This window comes from Antennarius striatus, chromosome 4 (genome assembly GCF_040054535.1).
Source record: "Antennarius striatus isolate MH-2024 chromosome 4, ASM4005453v1, whole genome shotgun sequence".
Taxonomy (NCBI): Eukaryota; Metazoa; Chordata; class Actinopteri; order Lophiiformes; family Antennariidae; genus Antennarius; species Antennarius striatus.
In genome coordinates, this window is record NC_090779.1 from 2,086,651 (window position 1) to 2,105,219 (window position 18,569).

The 18,569-nt window shown below is 44.8% G+C and overlaps 2 protein-coding genes across 2 annotated transcripts; one reads left to right on the plus strand and one right to left on the minus strand.

The window, feature by feature from the left end:
* Positions 1-4,769: 4,769 nt before the first annotated feature.
* cstpp1 (centriolar satellite-associated tubulin polyglutamylase complex regulator 1) lies at positions 4,770-11,885 on the minus strand. The gene is made up of 9 exons (XM_068312844.1): positions 11,692-11,885; positions 11,421-11,523; positions 8,632-8,762; positions 8,325-8,409; positions 7,328-7,413; positions 6,840-7,041; positions 5,729-5,838; positions 5,490-5,553; positions 4,770-5,279 (listed from the first exon to the last, which is right to left on the minus strand). The coding sequence occupies exons 1-9, from the start codon at positions 11,732-11,734 to the stop codon at positions 5,111-5,113; spliced, it is 993 nt and encodes a 330-aa protein (XP_068168945.1). The 5' UTR covers positions 11,735-11,885; the 3' UTR covers positions 4,770-5,110.
* LOC137593816 (centriolar satellite-associated tubulin polyglutamylase complex regulator 1-like) lies at positions 11,748-17,384 on the plus strand. The gene is made up of 4 exons (XM_068312845.1): positions 11,748-11,918; positions 15,423-15,784; positions 15,961-16,024; positions 16,231-17,384. The coding sequence occupies exons 1-4, from the start codon at positions 11,887-11,889 to the stop codon at positions 16,397-16,399; spliced, it is 627 nt and encodes a 208-aa protein (XP_068168946.1). The 5' UTR covers positions 11,748-11,886; the 3' UTR covers positions 16,400-17,384.
* Positions 17,385-18,569: the final 1,185 nt, after the last annotated feature.

Here is an 18,569-nt window from a genome sequence, read left to right on the forward strand (position 1 = left end):
CCAACAGTCAGGCTGTTTCTGTGAAGTCACGTGACTCCTCCCCCCGCCGTTCTGCCCTCCTGTTGGCGGCTTCCGCATAGCAACAGGTGACGCCTCGACGGACACGTGGAGACGAATCAGAACCTCACGTTTGGTTTTTCAGTAATACTGGAAACTAGTTTGAGCGTCAAGAGTTGAAAACCTGCGTGATGTGACAGTTAAGGAGGTTTTCACCTTTAAAATGTATTTGTCAGGACTTTGTTCCTCAAACTCTGACTCTGTCCTTATATTATAGCTGTAGAAACAAATTAAACAACAATAACTGGCCGTTAGCGTTAGCCTAGACTTCTCACTGAGGTCAACCAACTTCAACCACCATAACTGACATTAGTTTATGTAAAGTAAGATATTATTGGCTATCATAGATTTGTGCTATCATCATTTCAAGTTCATCACCTAACAATTAGTGAATAAATAATCAATCATCCGCGATGCACTGGCGTCATGCCCAGAGTGTCCCCCGCCTCACGCCCTATGCCAGCTGGGATAGGCTCCAGCTCCCCGTGACCCGCTATGGAGGATACAGGGGCAGTACATGACAATGAATGAATAATCAGTCATAGTTACCACTAGCTAATATCAACCAGTGTGAGGTTAGCTTTCAGCATCATTGTCTAATTGTAGTCGTCCTATATATTTTTAAACCTTTTTTATGCTCATATTTACGGAAGCGTAGAGCTGCCACACCAAGAAAATAAAAACCGGGACGTATCACGTTATTTCGTGATACGTATCTCGGAATTTCGTGATAGTATCTCGGAATTTCGTGATAGTATCTCGGAATTTCGTGATACGTATCTCGGAATTTCGTGATAGTATCTCGGAATTTCGTGATACGTATCTCGGAATTTCGTGATAGTATCTCGGAATTTCGTGATACGTACCCTAAGACGACACTTGAAAAAGATGGGGCTATACCGGAGGAAAAACGAGTCGGACCCTCTTGAGGGTCGTTCCTCATTGATGAGCTGGAGGGACACAGCCGGCTGCATGGATACAAGCTCCATCATGTCAACATAACATTCATTCATTCAGTCATTCATTCATCTTCTAAACCGCTTAATCCGCAAACGCAGGTCGCGGGTCAACATAACATTTTATCACGAAATAACGTGATACTATCACGAAATTCCGAGATACGTATCACGAAATTCCGAGATACGTATCACGAAATTCCGAGATACTATCACGAAATTCCGAGATACGTATCACGAAATTCCGAGATACGTCCCGGTTTTTATTTTCTTTGTGTGGCAGCTCTACGCTGCCGTACATATTAGATTAGATTAGATTAGATTAAATTTTATTGTCATTACACATGTGCAAGTACAATGTAACAAAATACAGTTTGGCATCTAACCAGAATTGCAATTAGTGTAAGTACAATTACAAGATATACAGATTGTCGGGTGTGATATACAGTATATATGTACATGTGTAGTGCTATGAACAAACTATACAGAATATACATAATACGGTATACAGGTTATTGGAATATACAGACTAAAATGCAGTGGTTATCAAGTGTGGAATGTCTGGAACTGTATAAGATCAACAGGACACTAAGAGCCTTCATCAAGAACTCAATGGGGAAGTGGAAGACAACCCTGGAGACTAACTCCAAGCCAATTGCCCAAGTTAACATCAAGTGCGGCATATACCAAGGGGATGCACTATCACCACTGCTGTTCTGCATAGGCCTGAACCCCCTCAGTCACATCATCACAAAGAGCGGCTACGGATACCGATTCCGAAGCGGGACAACAATCAGCCATCTCCTCTACATGGATGACATCAAGCTGTATGCCAGGAATGAGCGAGAAATTGACTCACTGATCCACACCACCAGGATCTACAGCGACGACATAGGGATGTCATTCGGATTAGACAAATGTGGCCGGATGGTATCAAGAAGAGGCAAGATGATCAGAACTGAAGGGGTTGACCTACCAGGGGGCAGGATAGAAGACATCAAGGACAGCTGCAAATACCTTGGAATCCCACAGGCTAATGGCAACCATGAGGAGGCCGCAAGGAAGTCATCCACAGCCAAATACCTCCAGAGAGTAAGGCAAGTCCTGAGAAGTCAAGTTTCAAGTTTCAAGTTTATTTATTTTTATATAGCCCAGATTCACAAACAATGTCTCAAAGGGCTTTACAATCTGCACATGGACGATATCCCTCTGACCTTTGTGCACTGCAAGCAGTGCGACCCTCGCATCGGATAAGGAACAACTCCCCCCAAAAACCCTTTTAACAGGGGAAAAAATGGATGGGAGAAACCTCAGGAAGACTGCAGAGGAGGGACCCCTCTTCCAGGAGTGGACAGACGAAGCAATAGATACCGCATGTACAGATTAACAACACAATAATAATAACAGTAACAATAACAGTAACAATAAATGTATAACAAAGGCATGCCGATCCATCCAGTAGAGCGAGTCACCACCAGCCGATGAAGCACAGAGGTCACCGATTGCCGAGGATCCACCACTCTGAGGACAGACCAGACAGTGCCTAAGTCATTCAGCTCAAAAAAGTTAAAGTCAAGGTTACTCTGGCAAAACCCCAAAACCACAGCAGAACCAACTGAGGCAGAACCAGCACTCCCCTAGTGGATGGTGAAACTGAAGTCAGCTGAATGGCAAGAACAAGGTCCGAGCCATCAACATGTATGCACTGCCTGTCATCAGATACCCCGCTGGGATCATAAGCTGGCCAAAGGAGGAGATAGAAGCCACAGATATTAAGACCGGAAAGCTCCTCACCATGCATGGAGGGTTTCACCCCAAGTCCAGCATCCTGAGGCTGTACACTAAGCGGAAAGAGGGAGGCCGAGGACTAGTGAGCATCAGGGCCACTGTCCAGGATGAGACATCGAAAATCCAAGAGTACATCAGGAAGATGGCCCCAACAGATGAACTGCTCAGTGAATGCCTTAGACAGCAGAAACCTGAGGAGGAAGAGGAGGAGGAGGAGACAACATGGAGGGACAAGCCCCTACACGGCATGTACCACCGTCAGATAGAGGAAGTGGCTGATATCAAGAAGACCTACCAATGGCTGAATAAAGCTGGACTGACAGACAGCACAGAGGCACTGATCATGGCAGCACAAGAACAGGCCCTAAGTACAAGAGCAATAGAGGCCAATATCTACCACAGTAGATCTGACCCAAGGTGCAGGCTATGTAAAGAAGCCCCAGAGTCAGTCCAGCATGTGGTAGCAGGGTGTAAGATGCTCGCCAGCTCAGCATACATGGAAAGGCACAACCAAGTAGCTGTGATAGTGTACAGGAACATCTGTACCCGGTATGGACTAGAAGTACCCAAATCCCAATGGGACATACCACCGAAGGTGGTTGAGAACAACAAGGCTAAGATCCTGTGGGACTTCAGCTTCCAGACCGACAAACAGCTACTGGCTAACAAACCGGACATTGTGGTGATGGACAAAGAGCAGAAGAGAGCAGTGGTGATAGATGTGGAGATTCCAGCTGACGCCAACATCAGGAAGAAGGAACACGAAAAGATTGAGAAGTACCAAGGGTTGAAAGAACAGCTGGAACAGATGTGGAAGGTTAAGGTTAATGTGGTCCCCGTGGTAGTAGGAGCACTTGGGGCAGTGACCCCCAAACTGGAAGAGTGGCTCCAGCAGATTCCTGGAACAACATCTGAAGCCTCAGTCCAGAAGAGCGCAGTCCTAGGAACAGCTAAGATACTGACAGAACCCTCAGACTCCCAGGCCTCTGGTAGAGGACCCGAGCTTGAGGATGACACAGATACCACCCCACAAGGGTGAGAGGGACATTATTTTATACACACATACACACACACATATACACAAAGATACACTTTGTCATATTGTGGTGAAAATGCTGTTTTATTTGCACGATCATAGCCACAAAAGGTGTACCTCTAGGATTTAATACCAATAATGCTGAAAACAGTAATTTTAGCTTTATAGTATTTTGTATAGAGATATGTAATTAAACTTTAAGGTATTGAACTTTAAATCTACAAAATAAAAATTACATTAAACCTGATCAAACTTCTTACTGAAAAAAGCATCTCGATATTTGGAATTATTATCTAATAATTATGTTTAGTAGATCAGAATGTTTTCTAGTGGGTGTGACTCCATGCTTCACTAGAAAACATTCTGATCTGGAGAAGGGAGCAAAAGTCAAGATGATATCCACTGGGTTGCCAGCTGAAGCTGGAACGGGAGACGGGGTCGAGATTCTGTTTGTGGTTCATCACCAGCTCAGGAAAGGGAGTGAAAGATGGTGGAGACTAAACGTAGGAGACAGGATGGAGGATGAGGAGCAGGGCACAGCATGTCCAAAAGAAACCATCAGCAAACGGCATCACAGGTTCATCTTTTATTCTTCACATTCACAGAAGTGTAATATCTCATCAACAGACGGTAATCAATAAATCAGTGGAGTTATGGACAGGCTGGAAGAGATCTTCTCTGTCATTCTCTAGGTCTCTATCCTTTAAATTAATAACACAAAAGACTGACAAACAGGTTTAATATCAATAAATATAAATATTTTATATAATATATATAATAATGATACAATATAATAGCCAGTTACAATACATTTATAAAATACTATATATATACAGTATATTTATATATAATATACATTATATATTACATATGTGTATATATACACAGTATATATATAATTATTTAAATTTTAAAATTAAATTTAAAATATCTTATATAATATATGTATAATGATACAATATAATAATAATAATCAGTGACAATAAATGTATAAATTAATATCAATAAATACTGAAGGGTGTATATGTGAGAATCTGAAAGCGCTGGAGGGTGGAGGGACGTCACATGACCGTCATCACAAACAGTGTCTGTTAGTAACGGAAGCATCGACAGTGAACCCAGACGTCTGACCTGCATCAGTCATTTTGTGGAGGAACAGACGCTCATCCTGTCGTGTCATTCGTTCTCCTCTGATCTGTAGTTATCCTCTAGTGGTTCATAAAGTGGATGGGAGGTGATGTCACGGGGGGGGGGGGGGGCGACAGGCTGGAGTTCAGTTTTCAGAGGAATCTGTCTCTTCTGTGGAGCCGTCGCTTTCCACCTCCATCCTCCTCCTGTGGTGGATGTTCCTCCTGGGGGAGGCCTTCCTTTGCACATCCTTCAGCACCCCCACAGCACTGCCACTGCTGTTGCTGCTGGGACTCACAGAGATCTGGGCGATTCTGGACCAGGGCGGGGGGACAAGACAGGAAGCGACGGAGATGGTTAGGGCCTCTGTGTGTCTGCTACTACAGGAGTGTGTGTGTGTGTGTGTGTGTGTGTGTGTGTGTGTGTGTGTGTGTGTGTGTGTGTGTGTGTGTGTGTGTGTGTGTGTGTGTGTGTGTGTGTGTGTGTGTGTGTGTGTGTGTGTGTGTGTGTGTGTGTGTTCTCACAGCTTGTCTAGCTCCTGGTCCATCTCTGGGTCAATGAGCAGGTCTGACCTGCTGGGGAGGGCTCCTGCAGACAGAAAGTGACCACAGAGACATTTAGGTCACATGTGTCAAACTCAAGTCCCGGGGGCCAAATGTGGCCCTCCACGTCATTTTATGTGGCCCGTGAGAGAATTAAAGGTCCACTTTGTGTTTTTAAAAAACCCAAAAACGATCAAATGAAAGGGTTTCATCAAACCCACCTATAGTGTGGTTGATGCTCTCCTGCTTGGCCAGAGTCATTAAGAAGGTGAAGTAGGACACTCTGTCTGTTCGCTCCAGTGCCTCCATCACACAGGACCTGGGAGGATGACTGCACACACACACACACACACACACACACACACACACACACACACACACACACACACACACACAGACACACACACACACACACACACACAGATCAAGTCAGCTGAAACAGCAGTAAGAGCTACAGGTTCCATCTTTATATAATGTAGAATACAGTGATCCCTCGTTACTCACGGTTAATGCCTTCCAGGAACGTAATTCTGCGATATAGCAACAAACTATTTATCTTATTATTTAGGGTAATATAAACGTTCCTGAACCCCCCCATACTGATATTTAACCACCTTCTATCTGTATTACCTTTAAAACACTCTGATAGACTGTTTAAAACACTTTTGTGTCTCACAGAAGTGTTCTGCGTTCCGTGAGTCTCAGAACGCAGAACACTTCCATATGCCATCAGCCAATAGAAAGCGCGTACGGAATCACATGACTAACCTACTAAAAATCAGCGATGTACTGAAGTCGTGCTTCTTGAAGTGCAAATAAACAAGTGATTACTGTATTAAACTTCTGGTCTCTGCGATGCACTGGCGTCACGCCCGGAGCGTCCCCTGCCTCTCGCCCCCAGTCGGCTGGGAGACAAGCAGCTGCAGTAGATGCATGAATAAATAAATGTACCACCAGAGAAGTGGTACATGTCTCAAATTAATGAGAATAAGATTCCGCTTCTCTTTTCCGCACAAAACGGCCCAAAATCACGAATATGTGGGGGAATATTTTGAATCAATTAAAGACGAGACGATTACTTCTTCATAATCTGAAGGAACTTTTGTTGACGTCGTTTCAATCCAGATTTTCCAATCCCTCCATACGGACAGAAGGAGATAATCCTCATGTCAGTCAGCTAAAAGCCCCCAAGTCAAAACATTCCAGGGTCTCCTTTAGCAACGTCAAGATGTTGCTAAGGTGACTTTATCTCATTCCCTGAATCCACAGAAGTCGACACACAGTGAGGAAAAACGGGTGAATGTATGGATTTAAATCCGTACAATGTGTTACCTGAATCTGAACCTGTCGCAGAGGGCGTCCACACACTGAGCCAGAGTGGACGGCTCCACGCCGTCCTGCTTGTCCCTGTTGTTCTCCTCTGTGGCCACAGGGGGGAGCTGCTCCACAGAGGTGGACGTGGGCACGATGACGGTGTTGGGACTTTTCCCGGCCAACAGATCCTGGTAGATCAACAGCACGCTATCCAAGAACTCTACAGACACATGGGGCGATGGGCAGGAGGACATTATGGGATTAAATTCTCAGATTTACTCAAAACGATTAAAAAAAAACAGATGTCCACATCTAATGTAATAATTTCTCCTTCGCTGAAGTGAAAATCAGAATTTCCTCCACTTTAATTGCCAAATGGGATTTGTGCTTCACTCCATTAACTGTGGAACACACACACACACACACACACACACACACACACACACACACACACACACACACACACACACACACACACACACACACACACACACACAGGGTTGTACCTTGATAGTAAAATTGCAGCTGGAGGGCGTACAGGAAGTCAGAGAAAGACATCAGACAGTCTGTGGCGTCGTCAATCAGAACGATTCTACAGGACATGAACAAAACATCAGAATTCAAATCAGCCAAAAGGCTGAAAGACTGTGGTAGAAAATGTGTTTTAGAAACACTTCATCATTTCCTGATGGAAAATGACAAATCAAACCTTCTGTCAAAGGAGAAACACATACTACACTGTCTTTGTTGAAAGAAAATCTTCTGAAGTTTAATTTTCTGACAATCCGAAAAATCACAGGAGATAATGTGAGAAATAATAATGACTTCATGACAGCAGGAAAACAGATTGAAGTGGTCAACCAGTGTGAAATGCAAAGAACTTCACTTTGCTGATCATTAATACGAAAGGTGGCTGATCGAACAGGATGAATCCAACCAACTTTGGACAATATTTACACCCGATGCTGCAAGAAAGAACCCATAAAATCACCAGACACACACCACCCAGCCCACTTCCATCTCAGACACACACACACACAACATTTTGCTAAGCGTGTTTCGTACCCAGTGAGACTGCAGGCTAACAGCAGCCGTGGTGCTAAACATGAGCAATGATGAATAACCACTGAGCACAGAACAGTCTCATCAGGAAACACTCCTGCTGACAAGCACCAAACCTTTTCTGTTTTGACTCCAGAGCTTAGAAACGGAAACTCCTCGAGCCTGAACTCTAGAGAGTTCAGGCAAATGACAGATAAAGTCCTGAATCTTCCCATAAAACAAAATTAAGAGGCTTCCAAAGTTCTTATTGTCTTTACTTTGCCGCACCAATCAGCTGCACTTAAGCATGTTTATTTTTACTGACTGCATAAACTAGGATCATGGAATTAAGGTGAGGCTGAATGGTCACAATAATTTAGTGGTGGCCTTCTACAAGTGATGGTGGTGTGTGTGGTGTGTGTGGTGTGTGTGGTGTGTGTGGTGTGTGTGTGGTGTGTGCACCTGGCTACACTCTGAACCACCTCCACTGGGAAGTCTGGACACAACAGCTGCAGCAGAGACCTGTACTCCAGCATGGACAGCAGGTCTGAAGGAAAACACACACGTACAGTCAGTGTAGTTACAGAAAAAGCCCCGGTTAACCACCAGTTCAACGTAGAACACCAGTCAGGTGGTTCACATTTTTACAGAGGAAGTTAATATCTGGCAGCCAGTGACAACGCCGGCCTCTGTATCCTGTTGTTTTTTAATTTTTTTACGAGCTTTGGATTTGTTTGACGTCAGCCTCCACCGTTGGTTCTGATCTCACCTCCACTCTTGCCGATCTGCCTGTAACATCTCCAGAAGACTCTGATGAAGGAGGCTCTGTTGTGAGGAGTGGCTCTGATGTAGTTAAACTCCCTGAAGAGGATGTGGTTACCGTTCTTCACGCTGCTGAAACTACAAACACATAAAATAAATGTAACTCCTGCTTAATATTAAATAACTGAATTTATTACTTATTGCAGTTACAAACAATACAGTTAAAAATATGTTTGTTTGTTTCTCTGTTCTATCATAAATCCTATTAATTTGTCAGGTTATTAAATCCACAGAACTCCATCAATCAATCTTCTTCTTCTTTTCCTTTAGACTTTTCCCTTCAGGGGTCGCTACAGCGAATCAGTGTCCTCCATCTAACCCTGTCTTCTCATCCTCTTCTCTCACACCAACTACCTTCATGTCCTCTTTCACTACATCCATAAACCTCCTCTTTGGTCTTCCTCTAGGCCTCCTGCCTGGCAGTTCAGAACTCAGCATCCTTCTACCAATATATTCACTATCTCTCCTCTGGACATGTCCAAACCATCTCAGTCTGGCCTCTCTGACTTTATCTCCAGAACCTCTAACATGTGCTGTCCCTCTGATGTACTCATTCCTGATCCTATCCATCCTGGTCACTCCCAGAGAGAACCTCAGCATCTTCATCTCTGCTACCTCCAGCTCTGTCTCCTGTCTTTTCTTCAGTGACACTGTCTCTAGACCAAACAACATCGCTGGTCTCACCACAGTTTTGTACACCTTTCCTTTCATTTTAGCTGAAACTCTTCTATCACACATCACACCTGACACTTTCCTCCATCCGTTCCATCCTGCCTGGACACGCTTCTTCACCTCTTTTCCACACTCTCCATTGCTCTGGACTGTTGACCCTAAGTACTTCAAATCCTCCACCTTCTTGATCTCTTCTCCCTCTAACCTCACTCTTCCACTTGGGTCCCTCTCATTCACACACATGTACTCTGTCTTACTGCGGCTAACCTTCATTCCTCTCCTTTCCAGGACAAACCTCCACCTCTCTAGCTTCTCCTCCACCTGTTCCCTGCTCTCACTGCAGATCACAATGTCATCTGCAAACATCATAGTCCATGGAGATTCCTGTCTAACCTCATCTGTCAACCTGTCCATCACCATAGCAACAAGAAGGGGCTCAGAGCTGATCCCTGATGCAGTCCCACCTCCACCTTGAACTCCTCTGTCACACCTACACACACCTCACCACTGTCTTACAGTCCTCATACATGTCCTGCACCGCTCTAACATACTTCTCTGCCACTCCAGACTTCCTCATACAATACCACAGTTCCTCTCTGGACACCCTGTCATCAGCTTTCTCCAGATCTACAAAAACACAATGCAGCTCCCTCTGGCCTTCTCTGTACTTCTCTATCAACATACTCAAAGCAAATACTGCATCTGTAGTACTCTGTTTTGGCATGAAACCATACTGCTGCTCACAAATGTTCACTTCTGCCCTTAGTCTAGCTTCCACTACTCTCTCCCATAACTTCATTGTATGGCTCATCAGCTTTATTCCTCTGTAGTTGCCACAACTCTGCACATCTCCCTTGTTCTTAAAAATGGGCACCAGCACACTTCTCCTCCATTCCTCAGGCATCTTCTCACTATCTAAGATCCTGTTGAACAACCCAGTCAGAAACTCTACTCCACCTCTCCTAGACACTTCCAAACCTCTACAGGTATATCATCAGGACCGACTGCCTTTCCACTCTTCATCCTTTTCAATGCCCTCCTCACTTCATCCTGACTAATCTTTTCTACTTCCTGGTCCACAACAGTCACCTCTTCTAGTCTTTGTTCTCTCTCATTTTCCACGTTCATCAACTCTTCAAGGTACCCTTTCCATCTTCCCATCACACTACTGGCACCTGTCAATAGACTTCCATCCCTATCCTTAATCACCCTAACCTGCTGCACGTCCTTCCCATCTCTGTCTCTCTGTCTTGCCAACCGGTATAGATCAGTCTCTCCCTCCTTACTGTCCAACCTAGTATACAAGTCATCATAAGCTTCTTGTTTGGCCTTTGCTACCTCTACCTTCACCTTACGCTGCATCTCCCTGTACTCCTGTCTACTCTCCTCAGTCCTCTCAGTGTCCCACTTCCTCTTAGCTAACCTCTTTCTCTGTATACACTCCTGTACCTCCTCATTCCACCACCAAGTCTCCTTATCTACTTTCCTTCCAGATGACACACCAAGTACTCTCCTACCTGTCTCCCTGATCACATTAGCTGTAGTTGTCCAGTCATCTGGAAGCACCTCCTGACCACCCAGAGCCTGTCTTAACTCCTTCCTAAAAGTCATGCAACACTCTTCCTTTTTCAGCTTCCACCATTTCGTCTTCTGCTCTGCCTTTGCCCTCTTCATCTTCCTCACCACCAGAGTCATCCTACACACCACCATCCTATGCTGTTTGGCTACACTCTCACCTACCACTACTTTCAATGAATAAAGAAAAATAACATCAAACACAAGTTAGGACATTAACTTTGTTCACAACGTTTTTGTCAGAGTTAAAATGGGATTAATTACTGCATTGTGGGAAATGTAGTTTTTGGTCAAAACACACTTTTGACCCATTTATTTTTAGACACTCTCTCGGGCCACATAAAGTGACGTGGCGGGCCACATTTGGCCCCCTGGCCTTGAGTTTGACACGTGGTTTAAAATACCAACATAGCAGGATGTACATGACTGAAGGCTACAGACCAATGATGCCCAGCTATCTCTAATTGTTGTTCTTTAAAGGTCACATACTATTCAGCGAAGTAGCGGATGAGCCCAAACTGGGTACACTCCTCTCTGTGCTCCAGCAGCTGCGTCACCGCGTCACTCAGGTAAAACATCACGTGACTGTCCGCTGCGGGAAAATGACCATCAAGTCACAGCAAGAAGGAAACAGCGTCGTGAATAACTTAGTGAATTCAGAGGAGGAACACACAGGTAGCGACAAATGAACAAATGTTCCGTAAAAGGAGTTAGCTGAACCAGTTAGCCTGTGACAGCTGCACAGCTAGCACACACCTACCCAGATATTCGTCAACGGGGACGGGGGGAGACAAACGGCTCATCGTGACGTAGAATCGGTAATCAATGAGCAGAGGTCAGGAGCACGTGACCTGTGACGCAGGCGGCTACCTGTCCTGGTAGCTAGGTGCGCGATGTCATTGGGTTTCCTACCAGCACGCTGTTTGCTAGCTGCCGCTGGACGCGCTAGTCCAACATGGCGGACTGCCCCGGAAACAGCGGATTGTTGTGAGTTACAGTAATCACCGCCCCGAGCAACGCGCCCTCCGATGGTTCCGCCTCTGTGTGCCGTTTAAATACTGTACAAGTATTGTTCGGGCGGTCAAAAGCACTTTCTGTGGGAGTTTTAGCAGGTGCAGAATTCTGGGATGCCGAGTGTTAAGGTGTGTGTGTGTGTGTGTGTGTGTGTGTGTGTGTGTGTGTGTGTGTGTGTGTGTGTGTGTGTGTGACTGTTTGTGCTATATAATAATAATAATAATAATAATAATAAACCTTTATTGTCCCACAGTGGGGAAATTTGTGCGATCGTGGCAGCGGGGGGGGGGTCAAACATATATAGTTAAATAATATACATACATATTAACATCTGCAACAAATGAAATTTACATATTCACATATTGTAAACATATTAACATATATCATATTAGAAATTTACAGTTATATTTACACATCAAAAATATACACTACAGGCTGAAGATTACATTGTTCATCCAGAATTACAATGTTTTGTTCTGTGAGTTCTTTGAGTGGTCTGCTGGGAGGACGGCTGGTCGTAGACTGACGGCCGTGGGCAGGAAGGACCTGCGATAGGTTGCTTCACCCAAGATGCGTGAAGGAACGCTATCGCTGAAGGAGCTCTCCAGTGATGTCAGTGTGCCCTGTAGAGGGTGGGAGTGGTTCTTCATCATCGATGACAGCTTGTTTGTCCTCCTCCTCTCCACCACCACCCCCACTGAGTCCAGGGAGCATCCTAGGACAGAACCTGCCCTCCTAATCAGCCTGTCCAGTCTCTTCCTGTCGGCCGCAGTGATGCTGCTGCCCCAGCAGACCACCCCATGAAAAATAGCTGAGGCTACAACTGTGTCATAAAAGGTCTTTAGGAGCGACCCCCGCACTCCAAACGACCTCAGCCTCCTGAGCAGATAGAGTCTGCTCTGACCCTTTTTATAGAGGGAGTGAGTGTTGGTACTCCAGTCCAGTTTATTGTTGAGGTGAACACCCAGGTACTTGTACGAGGACACCACCTCGATGTCCGTACCCTGGATCTTCACCGGTGTAACCGGGCAGAGTGATCGCCTGCGGAAATCCACCACCAGCTCCTTGGTTTTACCCGCGTTGATCTGGAGGCGGTTTTAATGTAGCCGCAAGAGGACACAAGCCAGTGTCTTATTGTGCCGGTCCCAAGCCCAGATAAATACAGAGGGTTGCATCAGGAAGGGCATCCGGCGTAAAACTTTTGCCAAATCAAAGATGCGAATCAAACCTATGACTTCCATACCGGATCGGTCGAGGCCCGGGTTAACAACGACCGCCATCGGCGCTGTTGACCTACAGGGTGCCGGTGGAAATTGGATTGCTGTTGGTTGAAGAAGGAGAGGAGGAAAGTGTGTTCATAGGAAGAGAGAGAAGAGGAACACCAAGAGTATAGGACTGAGAGTAGGGATGTTGAATGTTGGAACTATGACAGGAAAAGGTAGAGAGTTGGTTGACATGATGCAGAGGAGGAAGGTAGACATACTGTGTGTCCAGGAGACCAGGTGGAAAGGTAGCAAGGCTAGAAGTTTAGGAGCAGGGTTCAAGTTGTTCTATCATGGTGTAGATGGGAAGAGAAATGGAGTAGGAGTTATCTTGAAGGGAAAAGTCTAAAGGAAAAGAAGAAGAGTTTGATCCTTGATTGATGGAGTTCTGTGGATTTAATAACCTGACAAATTAATAGGATTTATGATAGAACAGAGAAACAAACAAACATATTTTTAACTGTATTGTTTGTAACTGCAATAAGTAATACATTCAGTTATTTAATATTAAGCAGGAGTTACATTTATTCTATGTGTTTGTAGTTTCAGCAGCGTGAAGAACGGTAACCACATCCTCTTCAGGGAGTTCAACTACATCAGAGCCACTCCTCACAACAGAGCCTCCTTTTTTTATACTGTTTTATATTTTAATTCAATTTTATACTGTTTAGATTTTATTTTATACTGTTTATATTTTAATACTGTAATATTTTTAAATTTTATACAGTTTATATTTTAGTTATAGTTTAGTATATAAGTCCTGTTAGTGCTGCATGTGCCTGTCTGTTAGTGTAATGTATGTCTTGTGGTATGTCCTGTGATGTCAGTGTTTCCTTTTCTCCTGGTGTTTATCCAGTATTATTTGTTATGTAATGCCTGAGCAGTGGATATATGCAACACACACCACACACACACCACACACACCACACACACCACACACACCACACACACCACACACACCACACACACCACACACACCACACACACCACACACACCACACACACCACACACACCACACACACCACGACACCACACACACCGCACACACCACGACACCACACACACCACACACACCACGACACCACACACACCGCACACACCACACACACCACGACACCACACACACCACACACACCACGACACCACACACACCACACACACCACACACACCACACACACCACACACACCACACACACCACACACACCACGACACCACACACACCACACACACCACACACACCACGACACCACACACACCACACACACCACACACACCACACACACCACACACACCACACACACCACACACACCACACACACCACGACACCACACACACCACACACACCACACACACCACACACACCACACACACCACCATCACATGCAGTCAGTAAAAATAAACATGCTTAAGTGCAGCTGATTGGTGCGGCAAAGTAAAGACAATAAGAACTTTGGAAGCCTCTTAATTTTGTTTTATGGGAAGATTCAGGACTTTATCTGTCATTTGCCTGAACTCTCTAGAGTTCAGGCTGGAGGAGTTTCCGTTTCTAAGCTCTGGAGTCAAAACAGAAAAGGTTTGGTGCTTGTCAGCAGGAGTGTTTCCTGATGAGACTGTTCTGTGCTCAGTGGTTATTCATCATTGCTCATGTTTAGCACCACGGCTGCTGTTAGCCTGCAGTCTCACTGGGTACGAAACACGCTTAGCAAAATGTGGTGTGTGTGTGTGTGTGTGTGTGTGTGTGTGTGTGTGTGTGTGTGTGTGTGTGTGTGTGTGTGTGTCTGAGATGGAAGTGGGCTGGGTGGTGTGTGTCTGGTGATTTTATGGGTTCTTTCTTGCAGCATCGGGTGTAAATATTGTCCAAAGTTGGTTGGATTCATCCTGTTCGATCAGCCACCTTTCGTATTAATGATCAGCAAAGTGAAGTTCTTTGCATTTCACACTGGTTGACCACTTCAATCTGTTTTCCTGCTGTCATGAAGTCATTATTATTTCTCACATTATCTCCTGTGATTTTTCGGATTGTCAGAAAATTAAACTTCAGAAGATTTTCTTTCAACAAAGACAGTGTAGTATGTGTTTCTCCTTTGACAGAAGGTTTGATTTGTCATTTTCCATCAGGAAATGATGAAGTGTTTCTAAAACACGTTTTCTACCACAGTCTTTCAGCCTTTTGGCTGATTTGAATTCTGATGTTTTGTTCATGTCCTGTAGAATCGTTCTGATTGACGACGCCACAGACTGTCTGATGTCTTTCTGTGACTTCCTGTACGCCCTCCAGCTGCAATTTTACTATCAAGGTACAACCCTGTGTGTGTGTGTGTGTGTGTGTGTGTGTGTGTGTGTGTGTGTGTGTGTGTGTGTGTGTGTGTGTGTGTGTGTGTGTGTGTGTGTGTGTGTGTGTGTGTGTGTGTGTGTGTGTGTGTGTGTGTGTGTGTGTGTGTGTGTGTGTGTGTGTGTGTGTAGTCATCCTCCCAGGTCCTGTGTGATGGAGGCACTGGAGCGAACAGACAGAGTCTCCTACTTCACCTTCTTAATGACTCTGGCCAAGCAGGAGAGCATCAACCACACTATAGGTGGGTTTGATGAAACCCTTTCATTTGATCGTTTTTGGGTTTTTTAAAAACACAAAGTGGACCTTTAATTCTCTCACGGGCCACATAAAATGACGTGGAGGGCCACATTTGGCCCCCGGGACTTGAGTTTGACACATGTGACCTAAATCGTCTCTGTGGTCACTTTCTGTCTGCAGGAGCCCTCCCCAGCAGGTCAGACCTGCTCATTGACCCAGAGATGGACCAGGAGCTAGACAAGCTGTGAGAACACACACACACACACACACACACACACACACACACACACACACACACACACACACACACACACACACACACACACACACACACACACACACACACACACACACACACACACACACACACACACACTCCTGTAGTAGCAGACACACAGAGGCCCTAACCATCTCCGTCGCTTCCTGTCTTGTCCCCCCGCCCTGGTCCAGAATCGCCCAGATCTCTGTGAGTCCCAGCAGCAACAGCAGTGGCAGTGCTGTGGGGGTGCTGAAGGATGTGCAAAGGAAGGCCTCCCCCAGGAGGAACATCCACCACAGGAGGAGGATGGAGGTGGAAAGCGACGGCTCCACAGAAGAGACAGATTCCTCTGAAAACTGAACTCCAGCCTGTCGCCCCCCCCCCCCCCCCGTGACATCACCTCCCATCCACTTTATGAACCACTAGAGGATAACTACAGATCAGAGGAGAACGAATGACACGACAGGATGAGCGTCTGTTCCTCCACAAAATGACTGATGCAGGTCAGACGTCTGGGTTCACTGTCGATGCTTCCGTTACTAACAGACACTGTTTGTGATGACGGTCATGTGACGTCCCTCCACCCTCCAGCGCTTTCAGATTCTCACATATACACCCTTCAGTATTTATTGATATTAATTTATACATTTATTGTCACTGATTATTATTATTATATTGTATCATTATACATATATAAGATATTTTAAATTTAATTTTAAAATTTAAATAATTATATATATACTGTGTATATATACACATATGTAATATATAATGTATATTATATATAAATATACTGTATATATATATAGTATTTTATAAATGTATTGTAACTGGCTATTATATTGTATCATTATTATATATATTATATAAAATATTTATATTTATTGATATTAAACCTGTTTGTCAGTCTTTTGTGTTATTAATTTAAAGGATAGAGACCTAGAGAATGACAGAGAAGATCTCTTCCAGCCTGTCCATAACTCCACTGATTTATTGATTACCGTCTGTTGATGAGATATTACACTTCTGTGAATGTGAAGAATAAAAGAGGAAACTGTGATGCCGTTTGCTGATGGTTTCTTTTGGACATGCTGTGCCCTGCTCCTCATCCTCCATCCTGTCTCCTACGTTTAGTCTCCACCATCTTTCACTCCCTTTCCTGAGCTGGTGATGAACCACAAACAGAATCTCGACCCCGTCTCCCGTTCCAGCTTCAGCTGGCAACCCAGTGGATATCATCTTGATTTTTGCTCCCTTCTCCAGATCAGAATGTTTTCTAGTGAAGCATGGAGTCACACCCACTAGAAAACATTCTGATCTACTAAACATAATTATTAGATAATAATTCCAAATATCGAGATGCTTTTTTCAGTAAGAAGTTTGATCATGTTTAATGTAATTTTTATTTTGTAGATTTAAAGTTCAATACCTTAAAGTTTAATTACATATCTCTATTCAAAATACTATAAAGCTAAAATTACTGTTTTCAGCATTATTGGTATTAAAGCCTAGAGGTACACCTTTTGTGGCTATGATCGTGCAAATAAAACAACATTTTCACCACAATATGACAAAGTGTATCTTTGTGTATATGTGTGTGTGTGTGTGTGTGTGTGTGTGTGTGTGTGTGTGTGTGTGTGTGTGTGTGTGTGTGTGTGTGTGTGTGTGTGTGTGTGTGTGTGTATAAAATAATGTCCCTCTCACCCTTGTGGGGTGGTATCTGTGTCATCCTCAAGCTCGGGTCCTCTACCAGACCCCTGGGAGTCTGAGGGTTCTGTCAGTATCTTAGCTGTTCCTAGGACTGCGCTCTTCTGGACTGAGGCTTCAGATGTTGTTCCAGGAATCTGCTGGAGCCACTCTTCCAGTTTGGGGGTCACTGCCCCAAGTGCTCCTACTACCACGGGGACCACATTAACCTTAACCTTCCACATCTGTTCCAGCTGTTCTTTCAACCCTTGATATTTCTCAATCTTTTCGTGTTCCTTCTTCCTGATGTTGGCATCAGCTGGAATCGCCACATCTATCACCACTGCTCTCTTCTGCTCTTTGTCCATCACCACTATGTCCGGTTTGTTAGCCAGCAGCTGTTTGTCGGTCTGGAAGCTGAAGTCCCACAGGATCTTAGCCTTGTTGTTCTCAACCACCTTCGGTGGTATGTCCCATTGGGATTTGGGTACTTCTAGTCCATACTGGGTACAGATGTTCCTGTACACTATCACAGCTACTTGGTTGTGCCTTTCCATGTGTGCTGAGCTGGCGAGCATCTTACACCCTGCTACCACATGCTGGACTGACTCTGGGGCTTCTTTACATAGCCTGCACCTTGGGTCAGATCTACTGTGGTAGATATTAGCCTCTATTGCCCTTGTACTTAGGGCCTGTTCTTGTGCTGCCATGATCAGTGCCTCTGTGCTGTCTGTCAGTCCAGCTTTATTCAGCCATTGGTAGGTCTTCTTGATATCAGCCACTTCCTCTATCTGACGGTGGTACATGCCGTGTAGGGGCTTGTCCCTCCATGTTGTCTCCTCCT